This window comes from Rhinopithecus roxellana, chromosome 17 (assembly GCF_007565055.1).
Source record: "Rhinopithecus roxellana isolate Shanxi Qingling chromosome 17, ASM756505v1, whole genome shotgun sequence".
NCBI lineage: Eukaryota > Metazoa > Chordata > Mammalia > Primates > Cercopithecidae > Rhinopithecus > Rhinopithecus roxellana.
This window is the reverse complement of record NC_044565.1, coordinates 26,301,367-26,318,378: the sequence shown is the minus strand read 5'-3', so window position 1 is coordinate 26,318,378 and position 17,012 is coordinate 26,301,367. Positions and strand designations below refer to the sequence as shown.

General features: G+C 56.6%; 1 protein-coding gene across 18 annotated transcripts in view; it reads left to right on the top strand.

Annotated features, from left to right (window-relative positions):
* SFXN5 (sideroflexin 5) overlaps positions 1-12,707 on the top strand; it is a 133,387-nt gene extending 120,680 nt beyond the window's left edge. For 8 of the 18 annotated variants that reach the window (XR_004054304.1, XR_004054293.1, XR_004054292.1 and 5 more), the window contains one exon: positions 6,854-6,876. Coding sequence is in view for 7 of the 18 variants with exons in the window: in XM_030920995.1 (XP_030776855.1) it covers positions 6,854-6,927; positions 12,263-12,347 (159 nt within the window). In the remaining 11 variants the exon portion in view is untranslated. Of the gene's footprint in view, positions 1-6,853; positions 9,905-12,262 lie in introns of those variants that run through there. The other 10 variants (XR_004054306.1, XR_004054302.1, XM_010361955.1 and 7 more) reach the window with 3 other exon arrangements.
* The last annotated feature ends 4,305 nt before the right edge of the window (positions 12,708-17,012 follow it).

Below are 17,012 nucleotides of genomic sequence, written 5' to 3'. Positions count from 1 at the left end.
CCCAGCCCCAGCCTAATGTGTCTGCCCTCCAAGGACACTCAAGATAGCTCTCCCAAAGGTGGGGCCTGGATGTGTGTGTGTCGGAGCAGGACGTGAGGCCTGCCCAGCCCTGGTAAGATGGGATGTTGTGCCCAGTGGACAAAGCGGTCCCAGGCCTGGCAGAGGTCTCAGGCACAAAGGGTCAGCCAGGTGCCTGCATAGGCTTTGGGCCCTGTGTCAATGTCGCCACCTTCTGCAGACCCTCAGAAGCCCAGACCTGTGGCCAGGAGCAGGTGGTGGCTTTGAGCTATGTCACAGGGTCACACCGAACACCCCACCCCCACTAGCCCCGTGCCTTTGAAAAGGAGGCAGAAAAGCCATCAGAAGAAAGGCCAGGAGGAGGAAGTTCTTTGTAGTAGGTAAAAGCCCCGGAGAATGGGGCACAGGCGGGGTATCCAGTTTCCTGTTTATGTCTCCGCACCTTAGCTCCAGGTTCAAATATGTAAACTATCCGCTGGCCTGGCTGCAGGTGTGTGTGTGCTCCCAGGCTGTAGAGGCAGAGGTGGCCCCAGATGCATTCCTGACTCTAGCCCCCCACCCACAGTGAGCCAAGAGACAGACAAATAGCTCAAGGTTAACCCTTCCCACACCACAAGGGAAGGTGCTTGGCTGTTCTAGCTGGGCCTTAGGGTGCCTGGGAGGCTGGGGAGATGCTGAATAGGATGCTCCATGTCTGGGAATATCTCCTGGAGGGTCAGCAAGGTCTGAGTGGGGTGGGGAGGATGGGGTGGCACTCTGATACGGGGAGGGGCATATCCTGAGGAGGCTGGCTGGGAGCTGGTGTGCAGGTTCTGCCTGGGAGTCAGGGAGTGCTAGCAAGGTGGCACTGCTTCCTTCATGGCAGGGCAGGGTGATCCTGGCAGCCCACTTCTGTGGCGGGGGCGACCATCAGTCAGTGCTCCATGGTCCCTGCAGCCCCTGCCCTTCAGGGCTTTGGTTTTCCATCCCAGGCACCCCCTCCCTCGGGAACCCCTGCTGACTGGCTCTCGGGTGCCCGGGGAGGAGCCTGCCAGATGGAAGAGACGGGCCACGGATTCCAGCCTGCCCTTAGCTGGCTGCCTGGGGCTGGGCCACTTCTTCTCCCTGTGGCCACTCCTTGTGGCCTTATCCCCAGAGAAGGCCCGTCAGAGCCAGTTTGTGGTCACAGCCAAGTCCCTGCCCCTCAACCCACTACCCTGGGGCTGTGGCCTTCTTTGCGGGGGAGCTGGCTGGGTAGCAGGAGGGATACTCTATTGCCCTTGCTCAGACCTGAGTCACTTTCACTTACCCATGGGTCCAGAGGCCACTGCCAGGCAAGACCCTGGATGTGGTGCCCTGGAGGAAACTTGGCCCCACACTTACCTCAGAGAGGTGGTCTTCAAGGGGAGACACTTAGTTTTTGGTGGATGGGGAGGAAACATCACGTATAGGTGAGCAGGCAACTCAGTGGTAGCCATTGACCCAACACCTGGCCATGACCAGAGAGCTGGAGGAGTCCTAACAAATGACCAGTTGAGTTGGCCTGGGATACAGTGAGAGGCTGTGAACCAGGATCAGCACGAGGTGGGGGTCATGCAACGTGGACCCCAGGGAGTCACTGAAATCCAGTTGCCAAGACCAAAGCCTCTCAGCCCTCATTGGGACAAGTCTCAGAAAACTGTCTGACGCTCATGGCTGCTCAGTGTTTAAAGCACCCTCTGTCATTGCGTCCGCTCCTTGGGCTGGTTCCCCAAGGCCACCATCACGGGCTTGTTCCCTTCACTTGCCCTTCAAGTGTGCCTATTCCCCAGGCCTTGGCACCCACCCCTCCATCTGCTTCCCTGGGTGAGCTCCTCCACTCTAAAGGCTCTGGCTATGCTCACACATCCCGGGTGCTTTCTTCTGCCCAGAGCTCCAGAGCCCTGGACCCATCTGCCTCTGGGCCTCTCCACCTGGGGAACACACTGGCACCCCAGACTCACTGTGGCCACCCTGAGCCTACCACCCCCAACCCTGGCCCATCCCCTCCCATATTCCCTCCCTCTGAGAATGGCGTCACCAGCCACCCCAGCTCCTGAGCTAGAATTAGGAGTCATCCAACGCACAGTCATCCTCAACACCTCCTTCTCACCCCCACGTGGAATTGGTCATCAACTGTGGATTTCATCTTCAGAAAGGCTCCTCCTGTCTACCCCCACTCACAGCATCATAGGGCAGGACCTGGCACTTCTCTGATTCCCACAGATGCTCCCCAGGAGGCCTCCCCACCCCCTCCTTACCCCTCCAGTCCATCCTTCACACCCAGCATCCCAAGAGAGACCTTTCTAAGACAGTCTAAGGCCAGGCACAGTGGCTCACGCCTGTAATCCCAACACTTTGAAAGGCTAAGGTGGAGGATCATTTGAGGCCGAGAGTTGAAGATCAGCCTGGGCAACATAGCAAGACCCTGTCTCTATAAAAAATTTTAAAACAATTTAAAACTTAGCCAGGCATGGTGGCACATGCCTGTAGTCCTAGCTACTCAGGAGGCTGAGGCAAGAGGATGGCTTGAGCCCAGGAATTCCAGGCTGCAGTGAGCTGCAATCACACTACTGCACTCCAGCCTGGGTGACAGAGCGAGATCCTATCTCAAGAAAAAATAAAAATAAAAACAGAGTCTGGGTTATGGTCCACTCCTGCTCAAAGTCCTTCTGTGGCTCCCTGTTGCCCTCAGAGAAAATGCTGACACCTTCATGTAGCATACAAGATTCTGCCTGTCCCAGCCGCACCTCCATTTCCTGCCACGTTTCCATGTCCAACATTGTCCTACCTCCCTGACACAGGCCGTGCTAGCTAGCTAATACTTTTTTCTTCACCCAGCAAGCTTGGCCTGCCCTTTCTGATCAAAATTCTCCATTCTCTTCCTGGCTTACCTCCTCTGAGAAGTCTTTCTTCCTTGTTGCCTCATCAATACATTGGAACTCCCAGCCCCTCCCCAGTTGCCATGGCACTCTGCTTGTCTCTCCGGACTCCATCTGCTTTCACCAGCCAACTCCTCTCTAGACTTTAAGCTTCTTGAGGGCATGAACTGGTCTTGTCCTCCTCTGTGTACCCAGCCTGGGTGTCTGGAGTTGGCGACCATCAACATCTGCTGACATGAGGGTGGATTGACTTGAAATGAGAGAGGAAGCCTAGGATGCCAGCTCTGTCCCGGGGCCCCCATTCCTGATCCCTCAGCCATCTCCCCCAGGAGCCTTCCCACCCGCTGCATCTCCCCCTGCTCCTACCTGCTGCCCTGTGTGTGGTGGGGAGCCCAGGGGAGACGGGATACCAGGAGGAGGAGGCCTCGGTCTCCCCCGGGCCAGCATGCTCTAGGGAGTGGGCACAGTGGGCCGTGGCCCTGGGCCATGGTCCTCCACGGTGGTGCTGAGCAGCCTCTCTGATTTTAATGTGGGCCTCAGTGCTTCAGTGAAAGCCGGCATGGGAAGTTGCTAATAATGGCACTAAAATAAAATATGCTACATCTGTTATGGGTAGCAGAACAAAATTAGCTGCTCACACCTCTGACATCCAAGATGTCTTAACTTAAAATACTCCTTGGCTTACTTTACATCATTTACTGATTATATTTAAAAGAAATACAATTTTGCAATTACTGTTCTTTCCAGCGTGATATCTATGCATCATTTTCCTTTTATGTTTATATATTTCTCCTTCATTAGTGCAGTCTGAAGGGTGATTAGGATTCTTCAAACATTTTACAGAGGTTAAACGTTGATTAAGATTTAATTATTACTGTAAATAGCTTGGAATGACATATGGTGCAAAAGCCTGACATATGTGCATTTGAATAAATGAAGTGCTATTTCCCAGGATGCCTCAGTAGCTGTTTAACAGCTTTCCCGAAGGGTTATGTTACACCTCATGGTAAGATTGCTGGGATGTTATATTTTGTTGGTTTTTGCAGCTGAAAGCTAAGAACAGTTTTCCAGTTTTTTAAAAACATTGAATATTTTAAATACCTAAATTGTTTTGCACAAATTTTTGCTAATTTGTCTAACTAGGTTAAACATTTTCAAAAGCATTTAGATTTTTAAGCGTGGGCGCTGTGCATTGTGTCAGTGGCAGCGTGGGGACGAGGGGAGCCGGCAGGGTGGAGGGGACTGGGGGTGGCAGGGGTAGGGTGGGAGAAGGTGGTTTGAGAAGAGGGGGTGGGGAAGAGGCCTGGGCCCTCAGCTTAGCTCTCTTCTGTTTGGCCCTCTCGGGTGACCAGACTTGGGTAATGGGGCACCAGGGACTACAGAGGAAGGGTCCCCTCTTCTCCCACTGTGCCCACCAGCTCTAGTCCTCACCACACTCCCTCTTGTGTGGACTCCAGTGTGCACAGCCCGGATGTGACAGAGCTCTCCGAAGGCCAGGCCGGCCTGTACCACCTTCTGCCCACTTCCCAGGGTTGCCATATCTTGACATATGGCAGGTGCCTAGAACCAAGTTCAACCAACCTACGTTGCAAGAGGCCTGGTGCCTCCTTGACTCTGTCCAGGGCAAATGTCTGGCGGGGACCTTCTCACTGTGGTAGTGTCTTTCTCACCTGCCCCCCTCAAGTTAGGGGTTCAGGCATCCCCATGGGCTCAGTCCCTGGAGATAAAGCCCATCGGGGCTGATGTGGTACCTCCAGGGGGATCCCGTCTTCCAGTGCTTACTGGCTCTTTTCTTTCTGCCCATATATTCCACACTGAGGGAGCACCTACCGTGGACCAGCATTGTGCTAGGCTTTGAGAACGCAGGGGCGAGCCAGATCCGCACGCCCGCTGCCTCAGGGAGCTTGTGATCTAATGTGGAGAGGTGGGGATATGAGAAGTTCAGGGAGCTATGGGGGCCACAGAAGTGGCCACGCCCAGCCTGGGGGAGGGAAGGTGTCTAAAGCTGAGACAAGAAAGATGATGAGCTGAAGACGGGAGAGCAGAGTGGGGGCAGGAATGGAAGTAGGACGGGACATCTCTGGACAACTCAGGCAAAGACTGGAGTGGGGACAGAGCCCAGGGTGTGCCAGGAACCAAAATCAGTCCATGTGCCCTGTGTCTCCAGTCTAAGGGGCAGGGTGGTACAGGAGTCTGACTTGATCCCTGAGGATCAGGGTGCCATGGAGCCATTTCACAGTGAAGAGAGGCATAGGAAGACTTGCAGTTTAGAAGGCCAGCACTGGCTGTGGTTGGGGACGGACTGGGCTGGATGAGACCTTGCGGGGAGGGATGGGGAGAGGACGCAAAGAGGCCCCAGAGTCTTTGGGCAGAGCATCACTGGATGGCAGTGTCATTCCCGAGATGGAGAGCTGAGTGGGCCTGGGGGAGAGGGCGGGTTCAGTTCCATTTCAGGTGGGTTAAGTTCAGGCGCCTGTGAGACGTCCACAGCAAAGTCTGGCAGGCAGACGGCTGTGAACCTGAGGCTCCAGGGAGAAATAAGGCTGGAGAACTCTGGTGTGGGGGTAACCCAGGGCATGTGCAGAGAAGAGGGTCCAGCCAGGCCCAGCCCCAACGACCCCAAGGACCATGCAGTGGGTGTCGTGAAGTTGGGGGTGGCAGTGACCTTGGAGAGAGAGATTTTTCTGGAGTGTGGTGAGAACAGAAGCCAGATTTATTGTGGGTTGAAAAGTCAGTGGGAGGGAAGGAGGTGGACACAGCCAGTGTAGACTAAGTTTTTTAAAGAAACGTAGCTGCTGGGGAGGAGAGAGACCAGGTAGTAGCTGGGCCTGCCTCGGGATGAAGGGGAGGTGTCATCAGAGAAGGTTCCTGTGTGTGGAACACTAATGGGCAAAAGTGGGAGAGAGGGAGGATGACCCAGGAGGGGACCCCGGAGTGGACAGGGGAGGTGGAGCCAGGTGGGGTCCCGTCCTGTGAGGGGAGGGATGGCAGCTGTGGGGTAGGAGGAGGGCAGGTGGAAAGCCGTGCATGGACACGGGAGGCAGCGTGTTTGATGATGAGAAGCTGAGGGGTTCTCTGACACCTTCAGCTTTTTCCCTGAATAAGAGGAAGTCTCCCCTGCCTGGGATGCGTGGGAACAGGGGTTGGGGTGGCTGAGGAGAGGAGAGCAGAGCAGGTGTCCGGTTGCCTCTGTAGAGTGGGCAAGGGAGCTGACCTGGCTATGGGGGCAGGGGCAGGGTGGTTGTCCACTGGTTGGGGGTCCAGCCAAAGTCAAGGACAGGGAATTTTGAGGGTCTCCATTACATGGTCAGGTTCAAGTAGGAGTGGGGTGCATGGCGGGGTTCTCCAAAGCAGGGCTTCTGCCAGCAGCATGGGAGGGACCCTTGGGCTAGGGAGTAGCTGAAGGGATGGCCCCTGGAGTCCGGGTTGCAGGGGAAGATGGAAAGACTGAGTGGTGGGAGTGTGGGTGCTGAGGTCTAGGGGACTGGAAACAGAGAAGCAGGAGTGAGTGGGGTGCTAGAAAGACAGGGGACTGAGGAGCCCAGGAGGGTGGCGTTTGGATGGAAGGAGGTGGGGCAGCCCTGGGTGGTGATCAGGTCCAGGGGATGGCCCTGTGGGGGGCTGTGGGGGGTCTGCAGTGCGGCAGACATGGTTCTTGGAGGTGAGGGAGATGCAGAACTCAGAGGCCAATGTGTAGGATGTCCACCCACGTGGACACACCGTCAAAAGAAAGAGGCTGGGTCTGGGCTGGAAGGGATGCTCTGAGCCCCGTGGCAGGAGGGCAGTGGAGAAGGAAGATGTGTCACTAGGTAGGGCACGTGAGCCCTGGCTGGGGTGGACATGGGGGTGCAGAGGGGCAGGGCTCTGGAGCCCAGGGTGGTCCTCACTGCAGCTCCCAGCCCCACTATTTGCCCCTTCCCACTCCCCCACTTTTCCTCTCTATTCTCTCTCTGCAGATTGAAACATCCCAGTTAGAGCCGGAGATAGCCCAGGCCACGAGCAGCCGGACAGTGGTGTACAACAAGGGGCTGTGAGTGTGGTCAGCGGCCTGGGGATGGAGCACTGTGCAGCCGGGGAGCTGAGGGGCAGGGCTGTAGACTCACGGCTGCACCTGCAGGGAGCAGCACGCCGACCCCAGCAGTCCTGGGCCCCCTGGGAGAGTGCTTCACCTGCAGTGGAGGGAGACTGACCATTCACATTTTAACATAGAGAGAGGAGTTCTAACACATTTCCTACAAAAAAATAATCAAGTGCATTTCTGGGCCTTACGTGGGGTTGTCAGAATTCCACTCAGCACAATTATGTGTGAAGCTGAAAAATTGTAGAGTGCCCATGGGGTAGAATTAGAATCCTTTTATACTTTGGTTTCTTTTTTATTTTTATTTTTTATCAGAATCAAATCTGAGCCTTAGTTTCAGCTGACCAGAAGTGGCAGGAGGACAGGTGGGGGGAGCCAGATTAGGCCTGGGGTTGGGTTGGTTTGGTGGCCAGGCTGATAAATTTAGGATATTACAATGACCAGCCCAGATGACTCCCTAGGCTGGCGTGGGGAGGGGAGAGAAGGTGGTCTGCACCCCACAGGATGAACTAGCCGTGACTAGGTCCTCAGGAAGTGGCCCAGGGAATCAGGGAGCACTGGAGTCCTCTGCAAGATTCTGTGGGCAGCTGGCTCTGAATGTAGCCAGGCCACATCCATTCCAGAGCTGCAGAACCAGTCCCTCTGAGTGAAACTGGGTGACCCTGGAGCTAGAGTCCCCCTTTGTGGAGCTCTCACTGATTCAGGGCCCCTGAAGCGACCCCAGCTCCAGGCAGGAAGCCCCAAGAAGGAATGGTGCTTGGCAGGAACCGTGGACCTGCGCTTGGCTTCTTCAAGAAGATCCTCCTTCCAGGCCCCAGGCTGGATGCTGGGTACTCGGGCTGAGAGTGGGGCTGGAACTGGGCTGGCTGCCTTCTGGGGAGCTTCTCCAGCCACCAAGGCTGCCTGCCCCATCCCATCCCTTTCTAAGCAGGAAGGTCTCATGCCTGAGAAAGCCTAGGCCAGCTCCTTAGACACCTATCAGAGAAGCAGCATCAACCGAGGAGCAGTGGGCCCTGGCTCTGGCACTAAATAGCATTGAGATGTCGGACAAGTTCATTCCCTTCTCTGAGCCTCCACTCCCTGTCTGAAACCAGAAGACTGGATCAAGGGGTTCCCACTGGCTCCTCCAGCAAGACCTCATCTTTGCCTGTCCTGCTCAGATGCTGGTCATCCTGGGCATGTCCCCAGTGTGGACTCTGGACTGGGAAGGGTGCAGGCCCCTTTGGACCAGCGGTTGGCCTCAGAACCTGGACCTTGCCTTCTGTATGTGACCCCATATCCCGGGAGCAGTTGACCTTTGCCAAACACTTTACAGTTGGAGGAGGAGGTGACATAGATGCCTGGGCCTGATGGTGGGGCCATACCTGCGTGTCGCCTCTCACTCTGCAGCCTCAGAGGCCCCTTGCTGCTGGCTCCCATCTCCCTGCCATTTGCAGACCAGGAAGGAAGAGCGAGCTGTACAGAGGGAAGCAGAGCCTGGGGAGGGTGTGAGCAGGGTGGCGCCTCATCTGAAAGGCCCAAACCAGGGGGAAGCTCCAGCCTGAGTGCGGCCCCCTCCTGACCCCACCTAGGATGGAAGCCTCCACCTGCAGCCCTGAGCCTCCCTCCCCCGGGGACTCCACCTCAGGGGAGATTTAGGCCAGAGGTGAACCTTCATGTGTAGGAAGAGGCTGGTGCAGGGCGGCATCTTAGGGCAGCGGAAGTGTGCTGAGGCGGGTCTTCTGTGGGCATGGCCGTTGCCTCTCTGACAGCCCCTGGTGCCCACCAGCTGGCTCTGCAGCACATTGCCCTGAGGGGCAGCCCACCTGCTGCCCGTGAGGAGGGGGACAAACCTGGAGGACAAAACAGCGGGGGAGTGGAGGTGCCATGGTGTTGGAGGGCCAGGCCTTTTTGAGCCAATCACACCATAATGTGAATATGCCAGTGACTGTTGCACTATGCGGGTCTCTAGGCCTGGACTAGGGCTGGCATGTCTGGGTCCTCTTTTGAAAAGCTCACTTCAGGCTCACCTTGCTCCTACCTATCATAGGCTCTTATCCTCGTGCACTTTATCTTGGGACCAAAACTGCCTCCCCACCGCCCCTCCCCGAGCCTGCGCCTGCCGGAGGCCTGGCAGAGATGGGTGCCCTAGCCCAGCCTGGAGCCTCAGCATCTCGTAATTTATTTGCTTTGTCTCCTGGATGATTTCTGTCATGCTCCCAAATGCAGCTTCAGGTGAGCCAAGGGGTCTGCTTCTGTGGCGGTGCAGTGGCAAAGGATCCAGATAGCCCAGGGTGAGGGTGACAGAGGGACAGTGGGCTATGCCAGTAGGCCCTGGTCTGGCTTTGGAAAGCCCCATGAAGGGAAACCTTCACCCAGCACCCATGCCCCACTCTGCTGAGGCCAGAGGAAGGGAGACCTGAGGCGCAGATTGGTTCATGCCTGGGGCGGAGGCTGAGCCTGGACCCACAGTCAGGGCAGGGCTGGCCAGCTGTGCCAGAACACAACCCACACCTGCAGTGGTCTTCCATCCCTGGTGTCCCTGCCTGGCCCTCCGCTGATCACTTCAAACATTCCCTCAGGCTTGGGGATGCCCTTCTTCCATTTCCAGACAGCAATGTGAGGGTGCAGGGAGCAAGATGTCAAGCTGGCCATGGAGTCACGCTGGCCGACGGACCCCTTTCACTCCTGGTTATGAGCCAACTTATTTCGTGTTCTGGCCTCTGGCCTGGGAGAAGGGCAGGAGCCTAGAGAAGGAAAAAGGCCCATAGACAGACCCAGGGTGATCTTCAAGCCTGGCCTAGTGAGAGTGAGGCCCCCACACGCAAGCCTCAGCCACTCCCAGGGGCCTTTGCAGTGTCTTTTTAACCTTCTCAGAAAATTTCTCAATCTATGTGATTTGTGTAATACTAATGAGCTTCAGGCAATAAATACAGGATTTAAAGCGTCAGGGTGTGGTTTTGTGAATTGTGGGTGGGAAGGGGAGTGGTGTATGGAACCCAGTGGGAAAAGGGAAGGACTGCCTGAGGATTTTGTGGGAAGACCCCCCAAGGAAGGTGCAGACCTAGGTTCCAGGCTGGATCAGGCCAGCTGGGAGGCCCAGAGGGAAGGGAAGAGGAAAGGATGGAGACCATGTGAGGGCACAGGAGGGTGAAATTCTGCAGGAATCCCCTTACAGAGCTGTTATTGAGCACTCACTAAGGAGCCCGCCCTCGAGGAACGTGAGTAAATAAGACTTTTGGTAGATTCCCATACTGTTTATATCGATGAGGCTGGGAGACCGGAGGGGGTTATTCCTGGACCACCTGGGGCCAGGAGAGGCCTCCCAGGGAGGGAAGGTTTGAGCCAAGTGGAAAGGTGCTTCATGGCTGCAGTGTGTATGGTACCAGCCCTGAGAGGTCTGCCCCTTAACTCCTCCACTATCCCTTGGGGCTAAGACTTGGGCATCTCCTGATAGCAATGGTTCCTCTTCTTCCAGGCAGCCCCCAGAGTTCTCAAGTCCAGCCCTGCAGAGAGAAGCAGGCAGGGAGGTGGAAAGCCGTCCTGGTTGGGTTCAGATAGACCCCAGTTCCAGCTGCAGCTCGGCCCAGCGTGACTGGAGCTTCCAGCCAGACACTTCCTTTATTCACCTATCAATTTGGTCAGACGTTTATTGACATCTACTGTAACTGAGCCTTGGTGTCCTTATTTATAAAATGTCAAGAACAGCATCACTCGCTGGACTGTTGTAAGGATGGAAGCTGGAGGAGGAATGCACCCAGACTCCTCTTCCCGCTCCCAGGTGTGTGGGGAAGGGCCTGCCTCCCCTCCTGGGTGCTGGACCCTTCCCCACTAGAGAGCGAGGAGAGAAAGGGATAGGGGAGAGGGCTGTTCTCAAAGTGATGCCTCTGGGCCAGGAGGATGCTGGTCTCTGGGGAATTTCTTTGCTAAGAGCTCCACAGGCCACAGCCTCCATCCGGTCAGGCGGAAATCCTTGACTCTCAGGACAGACACAAATCCCTCCTGGAAGCTGTTTGTTGTTTTTAGCTGGTTTGGGGGCTCAGCTCCTGCCCAGACCAGAGATCATTAACACTCCAGGAATGTGGCCTCCCCTGCCCCATCCCCCGCTGCCTGGCCCATCGGACCTCCCTCCTCTCACTCAGGCCACGGTTAGAAGGAGAGTCAGAATGTGAGGGGATGGGTGCCACGATAAGTGACCCTTCCTGATGCCCCAGGGACCTAGCCTCATTTTCATAGCTCCCTCAGTTCCCGAAAGCTGCTGCAGCTTCTACCATCTTGGCCATCCCTCTGCCACCAATTAGCTCCCAAAACAGGAATGCCTCAGCTACTTCCTCCAAGGCCTCACCCCTGCATGTCCACCCTTCCCTGAAGAACCGAGAGTCTCTCCGGGCAGTGGCTGAAAAGTGTTCACTCTCCACCCCTCACACTGAGGCAGCCGTTGGCAGCCTTGCCTAAGGCCAAGGCCAGTCGCTCCTTCCCTTCCGCACGAGGACACCTCCTCAGCCACAGCAAGAATCTGGGGCCCACCCCAGTTCCCTGGGCCTTAGGGATCGGTGGAGAAGAGAGCAAAGGAAAAGAGAAGATGGACAAATGGACAGACAGGCCCCAGACCACCAGACCCTCTCCTAGAAGACCCCATGTAAACCCATGGGGAAGTGAGGGAAGGGGCCAGCCCACCATCCCAGGCCAACGGATGCTGGTTCTCCTCCTCTTCACATGTTAGCATGACAGAGGAGGGACAGTACTGCAGGGCCCTGAAGCAGCTCAATGTCATTAGAGAATAGAGAGGAGACCCAGGAGCGGCGGTGTGGCCAGGTGCTGCCGGGCCAAAGCCAGCAGAGAGCCCCCCCTTGAGGCTTTAAGTAGAGAAGTGGAGTGACCTGGCTGCAGAGTGGCGGGTGGAATGGACACAGTGAGGCTGTTGGGGAGACTGGGTGAGGGGGCCCTGCGGCGGTCATGGTAAGGAAGATGGGGCCTGAGCCATGTGGTGGGGATGGGGGTGGGGATGGGGATGGGGAAGGAGAGAAGTGAAGATTTAGGACTGCTCAGCTCTCCGTGAGGGTGGCAGAGAGAAGTAAGGGATGACCGTAGGTTCCTGCCGTAGGCAGCAGAGAAGGGGCCATTTCTGAGCTAAGGCACAGAGAAGGAAGAACAAACCCACAGGAAAGGGGATGCATTCCAATTTCCAAGGCATCAGAGGCTCCTGGGAGATAACCAGGTGGACACCAAGAGATGAGGAATTGCTGGTCGGGAGGTCAGGAGACAGGTAGGGATGGGAAATGTGGATGTGTCTGTTATCCATGTCTAGGGAGCATCTGGAGCTGGAGGAGCAGAGATGGCCACCCAGGCGAAGGAGGTGGGGTGAGAAGAGGAGGACTGGAACGGAGCCCTGAGGAGCCCCACCTCTGAGGCCTGGGCAGAGACGAGGAAGCTCAGCCACAAGGGATATGTCAGGGCTGAACTGCATCCTCCAGAAGTCATCTGTTGAAGTCCCAGTGCCTCGTGCCTCAGAATGTGATTGTCTTTGGAGACAGGGTCTTTACAGAAGTAATTAAGTTAAAATGTGGTTATTAAGGTGGGCTCTCATCCAAATGAGAATCCAAAATGACTGATGTCCTTTTAAGAAGAGGAGATTGGGATGCAGCCACGCTACAGGAAGAAGCTCCTGTGAAGACGAAGGCGCCGTCCACAGGCCAAGGAGAGAGGCTTCAGAAGAAACCCATCCTGCCAACCCCTGACCTCGGGCTGGCAGCCTCCGGTGCTGGGAGGGAATAAATTTTGGTTGTCGAAGCCACTCAGTCTGAGGTGCTTTGTCGTGGGGCCCCAGCACACCAAGGCAAGAGGCGAGGAAGGCAGGGAGGGCATGGTATTCCAGAGGACATTGATGGGAGTGCTCCAGGTAGAAGGGGCTTCCACGTACCTCACTGAGGCAGACAGGTGAAGGGAGACACGGACCAAGGCGGGCCCCATGGAGGACCCAGAGAGAAGGGCCTCAGTGGGATGTGGTCAGGGCAAAAGACAGATCTTCACAGGTTGAGAAATCAGTAGGACTCCCGTGGATGGCCGGCGTAGCTAATTCCTTCATGAAATTTAGCTGGTGGGCAGAAGTGGGGCATTGTGACATGGAGCTGAGGGGGTGCTTAGAAGGTGGACCCTCAGGCAAGAATCAGAAGAGACTGTCGCAGAAAGAGGAAGAACAGCCTAGCAGTGAGCTGCTCCAGGCGGGGAGACTCTGAAGCCCAGGTTGGAGGTGGGGGTTAGGGGTGGGGTTCTCCTGGGCCAGAAGGAGAGAAAGTGGCGGGTGGTTACAGGAGGCAGGTGGAGAAGATGGGCTGGCTGCAGGCAGCGTGGGGTTGAGGGTAAGGAGCCCCCGCCCCTCCAGATCTACTCTGTGTCTGTCCACCTGCTCTGTCCCTGGAAGCTAAGGGCTGGCTGGCTGGCTTCCACCACCAGGAGTCCCAGCAGGAAACTGGGGGATTGGAGGAGTGACACTGGGGGATTTTTCCCTCCTTGTCCCTCCTGCCATCTCTGGGCCTCTCTGTACCGAAGGTTACAGCTCCTACTGGGGGCCCTCTCCAGCCAACTCCTCCAGATTCCAGTAGCTGCCGCTGGTCCTTCCTCTTCAGGCCTCAGGGCCATATGGGCTCCCCATTGTTACCAGCTCTGGGGTACTGCACCATCCCTGTGGGTTCCCCAAAATTTAATTGTTCCTGTAGTAAACTCTCCAAGTGCTCTATTTGAAGGTACCATCTGACCGATGCAAAGGTGTCCCCTTCCAGGACTGTCTCTGAAGGTGGGAGTAAGGCCCTCTGCTCAGTCAGGGGGAAGAGAGGTTTGGAGGGAGGGCAGCAGAGGACTTTTCAACAGTGCAAGGCCTCAGCTGAGGCTGGGACCTGAAACATCGAGGGGCGCCATCCCGCACACCTGGCTGCTGTCCTCATGGACTCAACTGCACGGGCGGGTGAAGAAGCAGGTTCAAGCAGGGTTTCAATTCTGCCAGACAGGTGCAACCAAGGAATAGTGGGACACGGGTGTGTCGGAAAGAGCAGACGGGGCTGTGGCCTAGGGGCCCCCACAAGGTGCCACACTGCCGCAGAGGGAAAGGAGCGAGCCAGCGAATGGGAAGAGCTCAGGGTTCGACGGGAAGACATCTGAATGTGTGATTTGAGAGAAGGCCCCATTCTGGGCTCTGATCATCCCTGAGAGAGGGTGGTGAGGGGGAGATGAGGGAATGAGAGGCTGGGATGCTAGGTGGGTTGTCCATGCAGACCCCAAGATCTGGGGGACAGGAAGACTGTAAGCCGTAGCCACAGCTTTGAAGAAATGAGGGGGCATGACCGGGCCACGCAGCCACAGACGGCACACGTGCACAGCCGCACACATGCACAGCCGAACGCCCACAGGCACCCACACAGTCACACTCACGCGCACGCCCACAGCCCTCCCAGACACTCCAAACACCCTCACATGCACTCACCCTCACACACACCCTAGACAGCAGATGGGGCGCTCGGGTAATTGGTTAAACCTGTTCCGATGTCTGGCTCCGCCTTGGCAGCGCCCGTCTGACAGGAAAGCTGGCTGGGCCTGCACCACTCAGCCTGCTGGCCGCCCCTCCCCTCCTCTCCCCTTGCCTGCAGGGATGCCCTGGAGCGGGGCTATAGCAGAGGCCTGTGGGCCTTGGCCGGTTCCCTCTGGACAGAGCCTGGTTCACTTAGCCAGGGCGCCTTGATACCTCCCGGGAAGCCGTCCCAGCACGTGTGAGGAGGAGTTGGTGCAAACCAAGTGCAGAAATGCTAGGAGCGTGAGCTGTACTGCTGCGAAGGCCGTGGGGATGAGTCCTGGAAAGTTCCACGGACAAGAGGATATGCAAAGATCAGTCCCCGAAGGTGAAGGTGTGGATGAGGCCACCAAGGTTCAGAACAGGCCCCCTGAGCTCCCTCTACTTCAGCTGCGCACAATTTGGAGCTCCTACAGGTGTTCATGATACCTCAGCCCACGAGTTCTGCAGGGCCCAGGAGGCCAGCCCAGCTGAGGGGAGTGGCTGACCTGGGCCCCCTCGGGGAAGGCCTGGCCACGCAGTGCCTGCATGCGGAGGCCACCAGCAAGCTAGTGTCCGTGGGTCCTCACCCTCTGCAGGGCCCCTGCTCCCCAGGTGGGAGGAGCCGTTGGGGGAGGGAAGGGAGCAGCAGTCCTCGTCTTCTTCTCTTCTCGGCTGCATCTGTGTCTCTTCGAGAGAGACTTTGGTTTGTTCCCTGGAGAGGGCCCAAAAACTCCCAAATTAGCAAACCTGGCAAGCCCGCAGCTCAGAAAATAGTTCATCCTGATTCCATGTTTTTCAGGCTCACAGAAGCCTTTATTAATGAAGTCACAACACCAATATTTACCGTCTGCAGGGAGAGGCACAACATGGGGGGTGGATGGGAGTGCGGCAGGAACTCCCCGCCCCGCCCCCCGCAGGCCTGGCCTCAGGAGATTGGCAGGTTTCCTTGGATCCCTTCCAACCCTTTATTCGGATGACAGGGGGTGCTCTGCTGTGATCTTCCTGGACCCCCTCCCCGTACCAAGTGAGGCAGGATCTTGAGAGGAACAGCTCACCCGTCTCTGTCCCCCACTGGGGCCAAAAGGATGACTCTTCCTCCCACCTTCCTTCCACACCTGGGCATGTGTGCTCCCAGAAGTGATCCCACCTGCTTGGCAGTGAGGGTCGCCATGTGGGTTAATCTGGATTAGGACTTTCAAGACGCGCAGAATGTATTCCTGACTGATGGAGGGAGAGGGGTGTTGGGATGGGACAAAGCCCTTTGGTTTCTAGCATTGACTGGACACAAGTGAGGTGGGCAGAGGCAGAGGGGAGACACTGAGAGTGCGAGTGGGATCTGGGTCTGTGCTCCCAGCAGAACGACCTTATGTGCTTGGATCCCTGCATGTGGCCCAGGCAGCAAGGCTGGGCCTCTGACATCTTTCCAGTGAGTTCAACATTGATCAAGCACCCAACATTCCAGGTGGGAAGAACAGCATGAGCGAAGGCACAGCACAGGGAAAACCTGTGGCTCCCTCAGGGACAGGGATGGGGATGCTGAAGCAAAGGGTACCAGGAGCAAGGCAAGAAGAGGGGCAGAGGGGCTCAGAAGGGGGTGACTCTGCCCTGTTTGGGTGCAAGGAAGAGAAATCTAGCTGCAGCATGGAGGGCCTCCTTTGAAGTGGGCCTCATCCTTGACATTCACAGAAATCTCCCTAGAGGAGCAGGGCCCAGGCCAGGCCACTGGCAGGAGCTGGACAGGGGGGCAGCGGGGGAGCTGCACTAGGGAGGTGTGGTTGGGAAGCCAGTCTAGACCCAACCCACCAGATGGGAATGGATGGGGCTGGGGAAGAGGAGAGGAAGCTTGAGGAAGATTCCCAGGTTTCCTGTAGCTTGGGAAACTGTGTACATGGCTAATGCTTTTTGCCGAGGTGGATGATCCTGGAGAAGCACAGATGGGGAGGTGAGTCCTGCTGTGGATGTATTGGCTTTGAGGTGCTGAGGGGCAGGGGGTGGAGCAGGCAGCTGGCTTGATGGGTCTGCAGCTCAGCAGAGGTCAGCTAAAGACACAGACCAGGGAGCCAAAGAGAAATCCTGGAAGTGGATGTGAGCCCCCGAGGCAGAGGGCACAATGAGGAGGCAGGGAGAGCAAGGACTGACCTGGGTGTGGCCAGAGGTAACAAGGCATGGATGACACTGAATGAGCTCAGGCTGGAGGAGGAGTCAGAGCTACCGAAATGAAGGCAGAGCAGGGTGGGAGAATCCAGGAGGGCATGGCCAACAGATCAGGGAGCAGGCGAACCCAGACAGGAAGTGGTTGAGTTTGGCCACAAGGGAGTGGCCAGTGACTGTAGTTGGTGACTGTCAGCACCAGCAGAATGGTGGCATGGAGGCCAAAGAGCAGAGGTTTCATGAGCACATGGGAGGTGAAGAAGAAAGAGGGGTCTGGATGTCGTAAGGGAAAGACTTAGGAATGCAGATATGCTTGTCAGGAAACCTTCATCCTGACAAGTGGGACAAACAGAAGGGCAGGTGA